The sequence below is a fragment of the Balaenoptera acutorostrata genome, chromosome 2 (genome assembly GCF_949987535.1).
Source record: "Balaenoptera acutorostrata chromosome 2, mBalAcu1.1, whole genome shotgun sequence".
Lineage (NCBI taxonomy): Eukaryota > Metazoa > Chordata > Mammalia > Artiodactyla > Balaenopteridae > Balaenoptera > Balaenoptera acutorostrata.
This window is the reverse complement of record NC_080065.1, coordinates 46,103,154-46,119,614: the sequence shown is the minus strand read 5'-3', so window position 1 is coordinate 46,119,614 and position 16,461 is coordinate 46,103,154. Positions and strand designations below refer to the sequence as shown.

The 16,461-nt window shown below is 36.1% G+C and overlaps 1 protein-coding gene across 2 annotated transcripts in view; it reads left to right on the top strand.

Moving 5' to 3' along the window:
* PLPP1 (phospholipid phosphatase 1) overlaps positions 1-16,461 on the top strand; it is a 121,710-nt gene that overhangs the window by 33,963 nt on the left and 71,286 nt on the right. Inside the window, exon 2 of one of the 2 annotated variants that reach the window (XM_007195592.3) lies at positions 2,065-2,219. The exons of the other annotated variant lie outside the window; for it this stretch is intronic. Coding sequence (XP_007195654.2) covers positions 2,065-2,219 — 155 coding nt within the window. The remainder of the gene's footprint in view (positions 1-2,064; positions 2,220-16,461) is intronic. 2 annotated transcript variants of the gene reach the window in all.

Here is a 16,461-nt window from a genome sequence, read left to right as displayed (position 1 = left end):
CATAACATGTATTTTATACTGAACAAGCTTTTTCAAAGGACAGGTACCCCTCACCCCAATCATCTTCCTTGTCACAATTCTGTTAATTTAGCGAATCACTTGCCTCCATGGGAGACATCATATATACACTGATTCTAGGAACAGATAGCCTGTGTTGTAATCCTGGTTCCACTACTTACTAGTTCCAGCAAGTTTCCTCATTTCTTAAAGCCTCATAATAATTTTATGTGAAAAACGGGGGAAGTGATGTTACCTACTTCACAAGGTTGAGGTAAGGATTGAGTTAATCTGTGTAGCCTAGTGCTTGGCATGTGTGAGCACGCAGTACATGTTCGCTATGAAATGTTATGTACCTTGAAAACTTCTTGCTCTTTCTCTCTGTACTCTTGTTGGTGTGACCTCATGCTGCTCTTGCATCCCTCTACCACTAAATGCTCTCCTTGAGGCCCTCCCTATTGCCTATGATTTACCTGCTGCTTCAAGTTCAGCTCAGTTGCCTGTTCTTTAATAGTCTTTTTTAAAAACTTAATTAATGTATTTAATTTATTTACTTTTGGCTATGTTGGGTCTTTGTTGCTGCACGCAGGCTTTCTCTAGCTGTGGCGGGCAGGGGCTACTCTTCGTTGCGGTGCGCGGGCTTCTCATTGTAGTGGCTTCTCTTGTTGCAGAGCACGGGCTCTAGCCACACGGGCTTCAGTAGTTGTGGCATGTGGGCTCAGTAGTTGTGGCTCGCAGGCTCAGTAGTTGTGGCTCATGGGCTCTAGAGCACAGGCTCAGTAGTTGTGGCGCACGGGCTTAGCTGCTCTGCGGCATGTGGGATGTTCCCGGACCAGGGCTCGAACCCGTGTCTCCTGCTTTGGCAGGCAGATTCTTAACCACTGCGCCACCAGGGAAGCCCTAATAGTCTTTTCTAACTATTCCAGTTCACGTTGACCTCTGAATTCCTATAGGGCCTTTTATATCATTTTAGAAATTAGTCATATTTTCTCTTTTATGGTATTCCTTTTAACATTTACATACAGTAAAATGTACTTTTTTTTGGGTACAGTTCTGTGAGTTTTGACAAATACTTAGAGTTGTGGAATTACCATCACAATCAAGATATAGAACAATTTCATCATCCCTCAAAAATCTGTCTTAGTATTATTACTTTTAAAACTGCTTCCTGAGTATGCATTCTGTTGCTGCATGTACAATTTAGGCTCTTGAACCGAGTGCCTGTTTTACACTAATTGTCTCCTCTATGTATGGCATACTCTAGTATCAAGGATATAGTAAGTAGATGCGTGACTGTTTGAATTGTATAAAACAAAGCCTAAAAGTGTGGTAAATTTAAACATACTAAGAAATTACTAATTTAAGTTATTTAACTTCTCATTGGTCTTTCGTTTTATTTGGGTGAAAAATTTCAAATGAACATTATTCCTGTATAACTTGTTAAAGTGATTTTGGAGCCTTGCCAGGGCCAATAAAAACCATTTTTAATTTGTCTTCAGAAAACAAAGGGCTTGTTTCTGTTCTTATTATCAAATATACTTACAGTTTCTATTTTTTCTAACCCTATTAATTTAAATTTTAATATGAAACAGAATTTTGTATCTTTTCCCTCCTTGACTGCATTTGGCTGTTATGATGTATTATTGATTATTAAATATATTTACTGAGTTTTGTCTTTTTTTCTTAAACATATTTAATGTATTGAGCAATTCAGTTAAAAATGAATTACGTACAACATGTAAAATACAAAACCTTCCTGTTCTCTCAACTTTATTTTTTCACGGGCCAATGTTGCTGTCTTCCCTTGGGGTTTCCTTTATTGATTGTCCCTAAAATCAGAGGTCAACGCAAGTAAGAGAATTTAAACTTGATAAAGGTGGGGCTGATGTGGACAAGCTAATGATGCATGGTTTCCTCAAGTCTTTACTCTTGGATGTAATGGAATAGTGATCCTTTTTCAGAAAGGGCAAAATACGGTTAAGATTTGCATCCCATTCAGTAGACTTTACTTCCTAATGAAGTGAATTGAATTTAACCATGTGTGTCTTTTTTTCCCTTCTCTAACAGCTTCCATGCCTATGGCTGTTCTAAATTTGGGCCAAATATATCCATTTCAGAGAGGCTTTTTCTGTAAAGACAACAGCATCCAGTATCCGTACCATGACAGTACCGTCACAACCACTGTCCTCAACACAGTGGGGCTTGGTTTACCCATTTCCTGTGTAAGTAAATGAATAAGTAGGTAGTGATGGGTTTGTTGTGCTGGAGGTTTTATGAAGTGATCGAATTGGGGTGGGGGTAAATCCATAGTACTGTCGTCACCAGTGTTGGTGTGGTGAATGATTGCTTAAAGAATATAGCCACTGCTTCAGTCCAGGGCAGTGTTTCTCCAGTTAAAGGGAGATATTGCCCCAAATAACTTGATGTCATCATAAAGAATTATAGAATGATTATTTTAGAATGAAGAGTTCATTTAAGTCATTTTGGATCAACACTTTTCAGTAGACAAGTGAAGAAACTTAGGCCCAGATACTTGCTCAAGCCCAGTAAGCTATTTTACGGCAGAGCTGAAACTAAGATTATGCTTGTTTTATCATGTTAAATGGAAATTGAGGCCACAAAAAAGGAGATAGATTTATTTGTTAAATTTGAGAATACAGCTCATCAGAAAGAATGTAAATACATATGCAAAAGAAGATCCTCAGAATATATCAAAACTATATCACTGTTTTTTAAGTTGTACTATTCATCAGTTTGTAGGTTAATATTGGGTTTCATTACTTTAAATAACTGGACACTTTGCTTCTAGGTTAAATTTCACAAACTAGCTTAAGGTTGGCACTTGAGATATTGTGCTTACTTTCTCTATCCTTGGTTCGGATTCCTGCACCTTGCCCTGTGTCTCTCTGTGTGAGTTGGAAATGGATGAGAAGAAGCAGAATAAAGATTTACCTCCTTGAGTGTCTTGGGAGTCCAGCAGATCATGCCATACTTCTCTTTCGACAGCTTGTCTCTCGTCAGTTGCCTTCCCCAGATAGTTGACTTACATTTTTTTTATTGTTTTAGCAAACTCTGAAGCCTTATTTCCACAGTAGGACAGACTAGCTTTTCTTTCCCTATTTTGCCCCCAAATTGGCTGAGAATAATAGCCTTGTTCTTTGGTTTTTCAGTTCATATTTGAGTTCATTTTGCCTTTTTTGGCTAGCAAATTATTTTTTTATTTTTTGGTGATGTCTTTAGCACAGTATTCTGAAGGTGAAGAGAACTTGGATTTAGTTATGTTTCAAGATATATTAAATATTTCCACATGCAGTCTATACATCCTAATTTGATTAAAGCCACTTTTACAGGAGTAAAACGGAAGGAAAATTTGGGGTTAGTTTAAGGAAATATTTGCTTTTTTCCTAAGAAGTAAATTCCATGATAACTGGTAACCTCTATTTTAGCCACCAGGCTTATGAAACAATATGCAGGAAAGCATATAGATAGATGGAAGAACATTTATGTAAACATATCTTAATGTACAAAAAAACCTTTACTCTAAGTTCATTAAAAAATGTGTTATTTGAAATCCTGTATGTCTCCATTGTATGAAGTGTTGGCCTATTAAAATTCCCTTACTCTAGGATGTGGATTACTCCCATTTTTGATTGGGGATTTTAGCGACATCATTCTTGGTGATTATTGTAAAAAACACAGAAATGTCAGTAGCCTTTTAAACCAAAATTTAGAGTAATGGACTTTGGATTATCCTTTTCAACTGTTGTGGTGTGTGTGAATGCAACAAAAAACCCCCCAGGATTTTGTATTTCAGCACAAGTATTTTTCTAGCATTGATTATTATGTAGATTGTTGCTACAAGTATTATTAGTGTGCTATATTAAGTAGATAATATTCACAGTTTTAAAGGATAAAATACAACTTGGAAGAAATATTTTCCCCTATTTTTGGTATTCTAATTGCTTTCAGATTACTTTTTTAAAGTCACTTTTACTCCCTTTATTAATGTCTGAGGAAAAAGACAATACAGGATAAGTTTTGGGGATTGAATTATTATATAATACTGCATCTCTAAAGTTTGAGATTTGGCAGTATTTGGGAAGATGAGGGAGATCATTTACTGTGGATATATGGAGTTTCTCAAGTTCTTTGTTTTTGGCATACAGTTTGAAAAATCATATATCTTTAGGTGACTGTCCCAAAGGAGGTAAATGAGGCCCAGTGTTTTAAAAAATTTTTGAGTAGCTACTTAAATGGTAATAAAAAATTGCTATGAAGAAAAAAAATGGATGGGTTAATAATATGTTTATTTTTATAAGCTGTAAAGTAATATATAAGTAAAGTGTTATATATGGCAAAAGTGGCCATAAGAGCCCTGCACTGTAGGAGGACATTGGCGTTTGTTGGGTTTTATGGCATGACAAGTCTCTCGTGCCACCCTTTCCTGTACTAGTCCAGAAAGCTGGTATCAAAATGGCCTATTGCCCACACTTGAATATTTTAACTCCTTTGTTTCCATGTTGACGTTAAGTGCTGCGCTGCCTTTTCCCAGTTTCCCCCCAATTGGACAAGGCAATAAGCCTTGCTAGGGTAAGAATGGTCTGTTTTGCTCCGCTTGTATCCTTAGTGTCAAGCACATTGCTTGGTATGTAATAGGTGTTTAATAAATATAGACAGAAAAATTTAATGAAAAAATACTAAATGTGAAATGGAATAAGATTGTCACTTATGTTTAATAATAATTACTACCTTGAAAATTCAGCTTAGCTCTTTGGAAATATATTGTATTTCCAAGTCATCTCTTAATATCAGATAACCTCATTAAAATAGCTTTTCAGGAAAAAAATGGAACACTATCATACTGAATATATATCCTGATTAGAGATATCTTAAAATATGGGGGAACGTCTACTGGAATGAAAGGAATATGGTATTATGGAGCTTAATTTCTTAGGTTGGAAAAAAGTTTTATTTCCTTATTTACTTATTCTGATGTGGAGCTGTATTTTTTGTCTACATTGTTGTGGAAAATAACTGCTTCAGTCAGTTCATATGAGCATTTATTCCAGCACCCTTTTTTTTTTTTTTTTTTAATTTTATTTATTTATTTATTCTTGGCTGTGTTGGGTCTTCGTTTCTGTCTGAGGGCTTTCTCTAGTTGCGGCAAGCGGGGGCCACTCTTCATCGCGGTGCGCGGGCCTCTCACTATCGCGGCCTCTCTTGTTGCGGAGCACAGGCTCCAGACGCGCAGGCTCAGCAATTGTGGCTCACGGGCCCAGTTGCTCCGCGGCATGTGGGATCTTCCCAGACCAGGGCTCGAACCCATGTCCCCTGCATTGGCAGGCAGACTCTCAACCACTGCACCACCAGGGAAGCCCACCAGCACCCTTTTTTTATATAATTGTCACAAAATGAAGTAGTACCAGATGCATCCCTAAGTAATTTGTTATAATCACAAACATTTTCTTTGTTTAAAACTGCTTTTTATACTACCGTTGGAAGAGGTAATGTATAGATTTGGTATATTAAGTATTTGTTGTACATCCATTTTACAGAACGCTTGAAAATATTTTGATAAATTTTAATATATTGGATGAACCTAAAGGAAAGAAAAGTTATATAAATATTGAGTATATACTGCCAATAATGAAAACTAAAGCTCAGTTTCACATTAACCAAGCTTACTGAATTCCACTGCTGGTTTCCTAAATGCTGTGGCTTTTTAAAGGATTCATAGGAAAAAATTTCTGCTCATAAAATCTTCTTTTTTTAAAAAAATTTATTTATTTATTTATGGCTGCGTTCGGTCTGTGTTGCGCGCAGGCTTCTCTAGTTGCAGCGAGCGGGAGCTACTCTTCATTGCAGTATACACGCTTCTCATTGTGGTGGCTTCTCTTGTTGCGGAGCTCGGGCTCTAGCCGTGTGGGCTTCAGTAGTTGTGGTGCATGGGCTCAGTAGTTGTGGCTTGTGGACTCTAGAGCGCAGGCTCAGTAGTTGTGGCACACGGGCTTAGTTGCTTTGTGGCATGTGGGATCTTCCTGGACCAGGGCTCGAACCTGTGTCCCCTGCATTGGCAGGAGGATTCTTAACCACTGCGCCACCAGGGAAATCCCAAAATCTTCTTTTTAAAAGTAGTTTCAGGGAATGTTATGGAATGCCTTTGCTAAAGCTTAAGTGGTCAAGAGCTGTTGTTTCACACACTGAGTACATCTCTATTAAATTACTAGACATTGTCTTTTAACTTTTCTACTGCATGTATCTTGACAAATCTGCAGGATTTAAGTGGGTTAAATGTTATTCCTGGATGGGAATTCTGATTTTTGAGAAACCCTAAAATCTCTTTCTACTAAGTGAGCTTCATCAGTGAATTATATGTGATAAGAAGATAATTGAGGGCTTCCCTGGTGGTGCAGCGGTTAAGAATCCGCCTGCCAATGCAGAGGACATGGGTTCAACCCCTGGCCCAGGAAGATCCCACATGCTGCAGAGCAACTAAGCCCATGCGCCACAACTACTGAGCCTGCACTCTAGAGCCCACGAGCCGCAACTTCTGAGCCCATGTGCCACAACTACTGAGCCCATGTGCCACAACTACTGAAGCCCGCAGGCCTAGAGCCAGTGCTCTGCAACAAGAGAAGCCACGACAACGAGAAGCCCACGCACCACAACAAAGAGTAGCTCCCACTCGCCACAACTAGAGAAAGCCCACGCACAGCAATGAAGACCTAATACAGCCAAAAATAAAAACAAATAAATTTATTAAAAAAAAAAAGAAGATAATTGAAATTAAAATGTTCATTTTGCCTCCCACCAGGAATTAAGTCCTTTTACAGAGCATCTAAACTTGCACTCAGAGTTACACCCCTACCCCTGCCACTTTTTCAAGCAGAAGTGACATAATTTTTTAATTTGTTAAATATTGAACTGGCAAAATGACCAAACAAAAATATTTTTGATGGATGTAATGAGATTAATATGCAGTTATGTTAAAATATATGAAAAAGGTCAAATTTATCTTTTTCATTAATTCCTTTTTATAAAATAGGCCAAATATATATATATATATATATATATATATATTTTTTTTTTTTAAATAAACCTTTCATCTCTGAATACATGAAAATTCTAGCATGGTAATATCTGTGTTTTTCTGTTATGGACCAAAGAGTTTGAAGGCAGAGTATTTCAGTATAACTTACTTTGGGAATGTCATCTGTTATACTTTAGGTAAAAGTGAAGTGAAGGCATTTGTGTTAATATTTCATAAGTTTAATTTCCTCTTTCATAAATACTATTTTGAAAACTCTAGCTGGGGGTATTATATACTCTACTTTTTTAGGTCCTAATAAATTGGTTGAACTTGTGACATTGTTTCCTTGAACATTTTTGTCATTAAAAATAAATTTGCAGCTTGGATTTGGCAGTGAGTTTTTAGATAACAACGCCAAAAACATGGTCCATGAGAGAAATAATTAATAAGTTGTACTTAATTAAAATTAAAAACTTCCGCTCTGTGTAAAGCTACACACTGGGGGAAAATATTTATAAAACACATATCTGATAAAGGACTTGTGTCCAAAATATACAAAGAACTCTTAAAACGCAACAAAAAACAAACAGCCCAATCAAAAAGTGGCAGAAAGGTCTGAATAGACACCTCAGTGAAGAAGATATACAAATGGCAAATAAGCATATGAAAAGATGCCCCATATCACACTTCATTAGGGAATTGTAAACTAAAACAACAGTGAGATTCCTCTACACATCTATTAGAATGGCTGAAATTTGAAACACTGACGACACCACATGCTGTGAGGATGTGGAGCAACAGAAGTTCTCAGTCACTGCTGGTGGGAATGTAACATGGTAAAGCCACTTTGGAAGACTTGCAGTTTTTTACAAAACTAAACATAGGCTTACCGTAGGACCTAGCAATGGAGCTCCTAGGTATTTACCCAAATGCGTTGAAAACTTATGTCCGCGTAAAAACCAGCACATGATGTTTATAGCGGCTTTATTCATAATTGCCAAAGCTTGGAAGCGACTGAGATGTCCTTCAGTAGGTGAATGGGTAAACTCTGGTACATCCATACAATGGAATATTATTCAGCTAAAAATAAATCAGCTATCTAGCCATAAAAACACATGGAAGAACCTTAAACACATATTGCTAAATGAAAGAAGCCAATCTGAAAAGACTACCTAGTGTATGATTATAGCCGTATGACATTCTGGAAAAGGCAAAACTATGGAGATGGTAAAAAGATCAGTGGTTACTAGGGGTTGGTGGGAGGACAGAGGAGGAATGAACAGTTGGGGTACAGAGGATTTTTAGGGAAGTGAAACTATTCTGTATGATATGGTAATGATGGATGCATGACATTATGTATTTGTCAAAACCTATAGAACTGTACAACAGGAAGAATAACCCTTAATGTAAACTATGGAGTTAATAATAATGTATCAATATTGGTTCATCAGTTATAACAAATAAACCATACCAATGAAAATTGTTCGTGATAGAGGAAATTAATTAAAGGTGGTAGTTATGGAGAGGGAGTGTATCTTTTACTCTCTGCTCAGTTTTTTTAATAAACCGAAAATTACTTTAAGAAATAAAGTATATTAATCTTAAAAATTTTGAAAAGAAAAAAAATTTGCTCACAAAGTCTGGTGAAATGTCAGTGCTCTTTGTCTAAATAATATTAGTAATGATGATTATCCTCATAGTTAGTGAATAATTTATACATTCATTGCTAGGAATAGGATTACTTGACAAGATGTAAAGAGTAAAATTTCAGGGCTTTGCTTCATATAATTTATCTATTTGTTAACTCATTTTATGTGAGTATTTGTTTTGCCTTGAGATCATTGGTTCTTGCCAAAGGAAAGGAGTGCAAAATTGGTTGACAGTTAAATAAATAAAATACTTTTAACTTATAAGACTTAATATCTAGTGAAGACTTAAATTTAGAAAACATGATAGTACTTAAAAATTCAGCGCAAGCTTTCAGTTTTTATAATGAAACAAAAAACAAGCAACTGAAATCTTGTCATAGTCCTATAATTAAGAAAATATATGTGTGGGATGTATTTAGTTCATTTTATGTAAGGGACCATTACCATTTCAAGTTTTATTATGTAGTAGATCTATATAATACATTAAAAATTTTTTGGCTCTCTGAAAAATAATAGGTTGAGTTTAGCATCTTTTAACAGTGAAGATTTTATCTAAATACAGGTTCACAGTCCATTATCCGGAACTCTTGGAGCCAGAACTTTCTGAATTTTTGAAAGGTTATATGATTCATACACCTTATGTAATGCCCTCAGCAGGGTCTAGGACAGTACCTTGTAATCAAAGACACTAATTTTTATGTAGTGAAATAAGACTAGTCAAAATGAGTGGGGTAAATAAAGGCTGGGGTCATTCCTTCATTTGTTCACGTTAAGTTTTGCCATTAGATAAGTTCAGGTTAGACTTTGGTGCCAAATGTCATGAAAGAACTAGGATTTTGAGGGCTTTGGGTTTTAGAATAAGGGATTATGGGCCTTTTAATGAAAGCTGATTTAAAATTATTTATTTCTTAGTCATGTTATGTGGTTACTTTAAACAAATATTTGAAAATCCTAAGTTTAGTTTTTGTTGAGAAGCAGGACCTATGGTTAAAAGTGTAGGCTTAGAACTGTTTATGCGAAACGAACTCATTTGTGATTGGAGCGCAGGGTTAGTGATGTAAGCCATAAAAGATGAACATGTCCAATGCAGTACAGTGATTTTTGAATATTACCTTATTCAGTAATTGTGAAGTATGAGCAAAAATATTATACTGTAAAGAATGTTTTGGTGTTTCCCTGTAGCTACAAATAGCTTATATTTCATATCTGGCTTTCTGGAAAATCACTTAATATTCTACTCTAGCCAAAGTATTGTGGGCTCCATCTTTAAATAAGAATTTTAAAGGGTCTCCACCATTTCTGTCAATTATCTTTAAGCTTCCATATTTAGAATGAGAATGAGATAGCATTTTAAAAATGGCAGTTTACTGCTTTATCGTGAACCTGTGTTTGTAACACGACAAGAAATGAAATTCTGTTTACTTGTAGAAAGAAAAATTTTTGTGTTTTTACACCTGTTTTTGGACTATGAACAGTCAACACCAGTTCAGAGTGTGGTTCAGAAAGGTAACCTCCTTTCAGAAGGCAGGTCCCAATTGCTGCATCTCTGGCACCAGGGTAGGTAACAGCAGTGAGGAATCTTTTTAATCAGACTTTCCAAAGGCTGTCTTGGCTTAGAGGGCTGGGTGAGTGTGAGAGGAGATTAGATTTGGGATCTTGTTAAATCTAGGGAAATATAAGCAGGGGTCACTGGCAGGACAATAAGAGTGGGGAGGATGGTCTAGTGATTCACTGATTTTCTCGGTAGAATGTGTGGGATTGCATATGTCTTCAATCAAATACATTCTTATACTTGAGTATTAATCTTCTGATACACTTAAAGGCATCCTTTTAGAAGCTATCAAAATTTGAGAGAAAAAATGAAATTTCTGACAAATTAATTTCTCTGTAACTTGGGGGAGTATGCCCTTGTGTAATTTTAGCAGCAGATTTCCTGTTTCCAATGTGGAGAGTAACTGTTTTGTGGGACCCAGTAAGAAAAATCACTGAACAAGGAGATGGGAAGAGCAACTGCGAAGGCACCCATTTTGTTTACTGTAAAATTTTGTTTATTCTCTAAGAAAAGATTATAATTGGGTACTCATTGGTTTAGAATTTTTGCATATATGGTAAATGGAAGGCTGTGTTTGTTCTATCATTTATTGAGTGTCTTTTGTGTCTGAGGTACTTCTGTGTTATAGATTCTTTCCTCACGACAACTCTCTGAGGTTGGCAGGTATTTCTCTTTTATAGCTACTAAGAGGCCAAGTTGGGATTTTAACCCTACCAAGTCTGCATCCTCTGTTGTTCACATTCTTTTTGACAGTCCCTCATTGTTTTCAGTGTGGCGTGGGTCTATTTTGATGGAAAGTAGGTAAATCCAGTAAACTCTTTTGTTTTGGTTTTCTTTTATCAGTTAAAAGTTGTGAATATGAGTCTAGGTGGTGAAGATTAGATTAGAGGAGAGTGGTGGGAAACTTGGGTTAGTGTGATAGCAGCCACCAAAGCATGTAGAGGAGCTTATCTGTCTAGGTTGACTTTATCACCTAGAAGAATTTCTGAATCATGATCTAGACTTGTTGAGTGAAAATCTGAATTTGAATCTTGTTTCTTAGCTCTACTCCTGAAATTCAGTATGACCTTATGCAAGTCACTTGATCTGTTCATACATATTTCTCTAACTATAGAAAGGATGCTTTTTGGTTTATCAGAAAGCCATGAGAAGAGGGTTTGTTTCATTGATGCCAACACCTAACCTATCTCAAAGTCTGTCCTTGTTCTTAAGAAGAGAGTTCACTGATTTAACTCCCAGTACAGTAAACCACTTTGGTATTATACTTTGGAGAAAGGCACTGCCAATTATCCATCATTTATGCAGGAGTGTAATGCTTTGCTTGTATTTCTTTCCCTGATCTTTTCTCATTGTCTATCTTTACTACTCATTTTGGGCTTAAATATGCTTTTCTCTGGACCTTAAAGCAACTCTAGAAGAATGCATGGTCGTTTATTGTACTTGATATACTTCAGTAGCTTCCTTGGGAATTTTTTAAGAATAAACTGCTTTTCCCCCTCCAATTTAATAAGAAATTTTCAGTTCCCTTAACTTTTCTACCTCAGAGATCCTGTCCTTTGTCTGCCTCAGCCATTTACCTCCCATGTCATATCCTAGTTGATGCCATTTCTAATAACTTAAACCCCTCCATAATCTGAATTTTAAGCATTCTACTCTATAATCACCACCTTTATGCAAATAGTTCCTGTCAATCACCAGCAATTTCCAAGTTGTTAAATCCAGTGCTCTTCAATCTTACTTGAATCTCTCAGCACCGTAATAAAACATTTAGAAATGTTTTATTTTGAAAAAATTGTAGACTCATAGAAGTTGAAAAAATAGTTCAGAGTTCCCATGTACCCGTCACACAGCTCCCCCCAAAGATGACATCTTACGTAACTATGGTTAAATCATCAGTACTGTTAACCAGAATACAGACCGTATTCAGATATCACCAGTTTTTACATGCACTCTTTTTGTGTATGTGTATAATTCTGTGAAATTTATCACTTGTATAGATTCGTGTAACCATTACCACAATCAGGGTTCAGAATTGTTTATCACCTCATAAAAACTCCCTCCTACCATCTCTCTGTGTCACATCCTCTCCCAATCCCTAACCCTTGGCAACCACTAACCTACTCTCTACTATACCTACTATAATTCTATCAAGTATGTTATATATATGGATTCATACAGTATTTATCCTTTTTAAATTGGCTTTTTTTCCCCTTGAGGTTACACCCGTGAGACCTATCCAAGTTGTTGAGTACATCAATGGTGTGTTGGTGTTTTTCTTTTCTATCTAGTATTCTGATATATGGATGTATCACAGCTTACTTATCTGGTTGTCTATTAAGGAACATGTTGGTTATTTCCAGTTTTTGACTTATTACAAATAAGACTTTATGAACATGTGTCTACAGGTTTTTGGGTGAATACAAGTTTTAATTTTTCTAGGGTAGATAGCCAGTAATAGGATTTCTAGGTCTTTTGGTAAATGTATGTTTAAATTTATAAGAAGCTGCCAAACTGTTTTCCAGAGTGGTTGAACCATTTTGCATTCTCACCAGCAGTGTATAATGTTCTGCGTCTTCACCAGCACTAGTATTGTCAGTATTTTTTATTTTTACCATCTGTAAGTGTGTAGTAATATCTCATTAGGGTTTTCATTTGCTTTTCTCTAATGGCTACTGATGTTGAACACCTTTTCATGTGCTTGCTTGCTATCCATGCATACATACCTCTTTGGTGAAGTGTATGTTCAAGTCTTTTGCTCATTTTCGGATTAGATTTTTTGAAACTGTGTAGTTTAGGGAGATCTTCATATATTTTGGTATAGAAAGTCTTTTGTTGAATATGAGATTTGCAAGTATTTTTTTTTACCAGTCTGTAGCTTATCTTTTCATTTTCTTGAAAGTATCTTCTGAGAGCACAAGTTTTTGGTTTTTTTTTTATTTTTATTTTTTTATTTATTTATGGCTATGTTGGGTCTTCGTTTCTGTGCAAGGGCTTTCTCTAGTTGCGGCAAGTGGGGGCCACTCTTCATCGTGGTGCGCGGGCCTCTCACTATCGCGGCCTCTCTTGTTGCGGAGCACAGGCTCCAGACGCGCAGGCTCAGTAGTTGTGGCTCACGGGCCTAGTTGCTCCACGGCATGTGGGATCTTCCCAGACTAGGGCTCGAACCCATGTCCCCTGCATTGGCAGGCAGATTCTCAACCACTGTGCCACCAGGGAAGCCCAGGTTTTTGGTTTTGATGAATCAAGTTTATGAATATACATTTTTTTCTTTTATAGACTCTGCTTTTGGTGTTATGTCTAAGAATTCTTCACCTAACCCTATTACGAAGACTTTTTTCTATGTTTTCTTCGAAAAGTTTTACAATTTTCTGTGTTCTGCTTATCTCTGTGATCCCTTTTGTGTTGAGTTATGTATAAAGGGTGAGGTTTAGGTCAAGGTTCATCTTTTTTTGTGTGTGTGTGTATAGGTGACCAGTTGTTCCAACATCATTTGCTAAAATGACTCTCCTTTCTCCATTGAGTTGCTTTTGTTCCTTTGTAAAAAAAAAAAAAAAAAATTAGTTGGCTGTCCTCTTGTGGGTCTATTTCTGGACTCTGTTCTTGCTTCATTGATATACTATATGTCTTTCCTTCCTCTTATACCACACTGTCTTGATTACTGTAGTTATATATTGGTGGTAAGAAAAGATATACTGAGTAGCTTAAAATCAAATGGGAAAAAATAAAATACAGTACATTTTTCTAAAACAAAATTCAGGAAATATTACTCCTCCAAGTTTATTATTCTTTTTCAAATTTGCTTTAGCTGTCTAGTTCCCTTGCTTTTCCACATAAATTTTAGAATCAATCTATCTATGAAAAAATCTGGCTGGAATTTTGATAAGAATTGCATTAAAAGTTGTAGATCAATTTGGGCAGAATTGACATCTTTACTTTGTTAAATATTCCAATCCATGAAGATGATATGTCTTTTCATTTATTTAGGTCTTTGATTTTTTTCATCACTGTTTTGTAGTTTTCAGCGTACAGATCCTATATTTTATTAGGTTTATACCTAAGTATTTCAGTTTTCTGAACTATTATAAATGGTATTGTGTTTTTAATTTTGGTTTCCAGTTGTTCATTGCTACTATATAGAAGTATGATTGATTTTTGTGGGTTGACCTTATATCCTGTGATCTTGCTACACACACTTATTAGTTCTAGGAGTTTTGGGATAGATTTCTTGGGGTTTTCTATACTCTCCTGGTTTTAATTCTACTTTAGCGGCTGCTTTTTCTCATTCTACTTTGCGACTTCCTTCTCTTCTTCCTGACCTTTTAATTTTGCAGTTCTCTGGGTATCAGTCCTTGGGTCCTCTTTTCTCCTCTATACTCATTCCTTGGTGATCTCATCCAGTTTCATGGCTCTAATACCACCTCTATGTTAAATTTATATCTTCAGCCTGGACCTTTCCCCCAGTGAACCTTACATACAACTGCGTCCCTGACATCTCTACTAATAGGCAACTCAAACTTGATGCATCCAAGTATGAACTCTTGGATTTATTCCTTGCTCCCCCTATTCAGTCTCTAGTCTTCCTCATCTCAGTTAATCCAACTTTAAACTTTTGGTCTCCCAAATGGAAAATCTTAGGATCATTATTGACTCCTCATTTCTCACACTCATATCCAGTCCATCCATCAGTAAATACCATTGATGCTACTTTCAAAATAAATCCAGAATTTGACCACGGTAGGACCTGTGCCATTACCTGCAGTCCCTTCCCAACTCAAGCCTGTGCCTTGTACAGAGCAGTAGGAACTCAGTTAATTGTTAAATAATTGAATTGAATAATAGCTTCTTTATTAGAGAAATCTCTGAGCTCTTTCTCTAGTTGAATTATAATGTCCCTTAATGTTGACAGAAATAACAATTATTTTTTCATCTTCCTTAAGTTTCCTGCATTCTTAAGACTGTGATTAGGGACTGTGATTATGGATTCTTAAGACTGTGATTACGGATGCCACTCTCTCCTGGGCACCTGATATGTTTTATATACATATAATGGCATACTATTCTGCAATAAAAAGGAACACAATACCAATCTATGCTACACCATGGATGAAACTTAAACATTTTTCCTGGAGACATTTGTGTAGTTTTCACTGGAAGAGTTCCTCCCTTAACGTGTAAAAAAGTTTTTAACCATAGTTTCTCAGTTTTGCTGGACACTCCATCACCAATCTTTCTAAAACAGTTGTTAGCATTTATATTATGGTTTCAAGATCCTGATTATTTGTGTAAGAGGAAGTTGAAGAAGATGTTGTGCGAACTTGATCTTATGTTGTCTTTTCCTGTCTGTGGTAAAAGGATGGAGAAGTTCTTGTGTGTTTAGTTTGTGGAACCAGTGAGTTATATATCACTTATTCTCTTTTGAACCATTATAAATATTCACTCGTAGAAGGTGGGAGGCTATATTTATTTGTGGGTGAGTATGAGTTTACTATGCGTAGAATCTGATTCTTAAATGGGCTAATACGACTAGCCACGTGGGCATATTAAAAAGCAGAATGTGGGAATGTAAAGTGGTGCAGCTATTTTGGAAGAGCAGTTTGGCAGTTTCTTAAAAAGTTAAACGTAAACTTACCACATGACCCAGACATTCCACTCCTAGGAGTCTACTCATTTAAAATGAAAATAATGTCCACACAAAGACTTGTACATGAATGTTTATAGTGATATTAGTCATAATAGACAAAAACTGGAAACAACTCAAGTATCCATTAACTGGTGACTGGATAAACCAAATGTAACATATACATACAATACGATACTATTTAGCAATAAAAAGGAACAAAATGCATGCTACAAACATGGATGAACCTCAAAAATATTATGTTAAGTGATATAAGCCACTTATAAAATACCACATATTGTATGGCTCCATTTTTATGAAATGTTCAGAAAAGGCAAATCTGTGTAGATACAGAAAACATGCGAGTGGTTGCCTGGGGTTGGTGGTGGGAACAAAGGTTGAATGCAGATGGGCTCATGGGAATTTTTTGGGTAAGGAAAATGTTCTAAAACTGGATTGTGGTGATGGTTGCACAACTCTCTACATTTACCAAAGTCATTGAATTATGTATTTAGAGTGGATAAAGTTTTTGGTTTGTAAATTATACCTCAATGAAGTTGTTTTAAAGAAGGAAATGGAAATGAATTTTGTAAACTGAAGTATTAAGAGAAACATC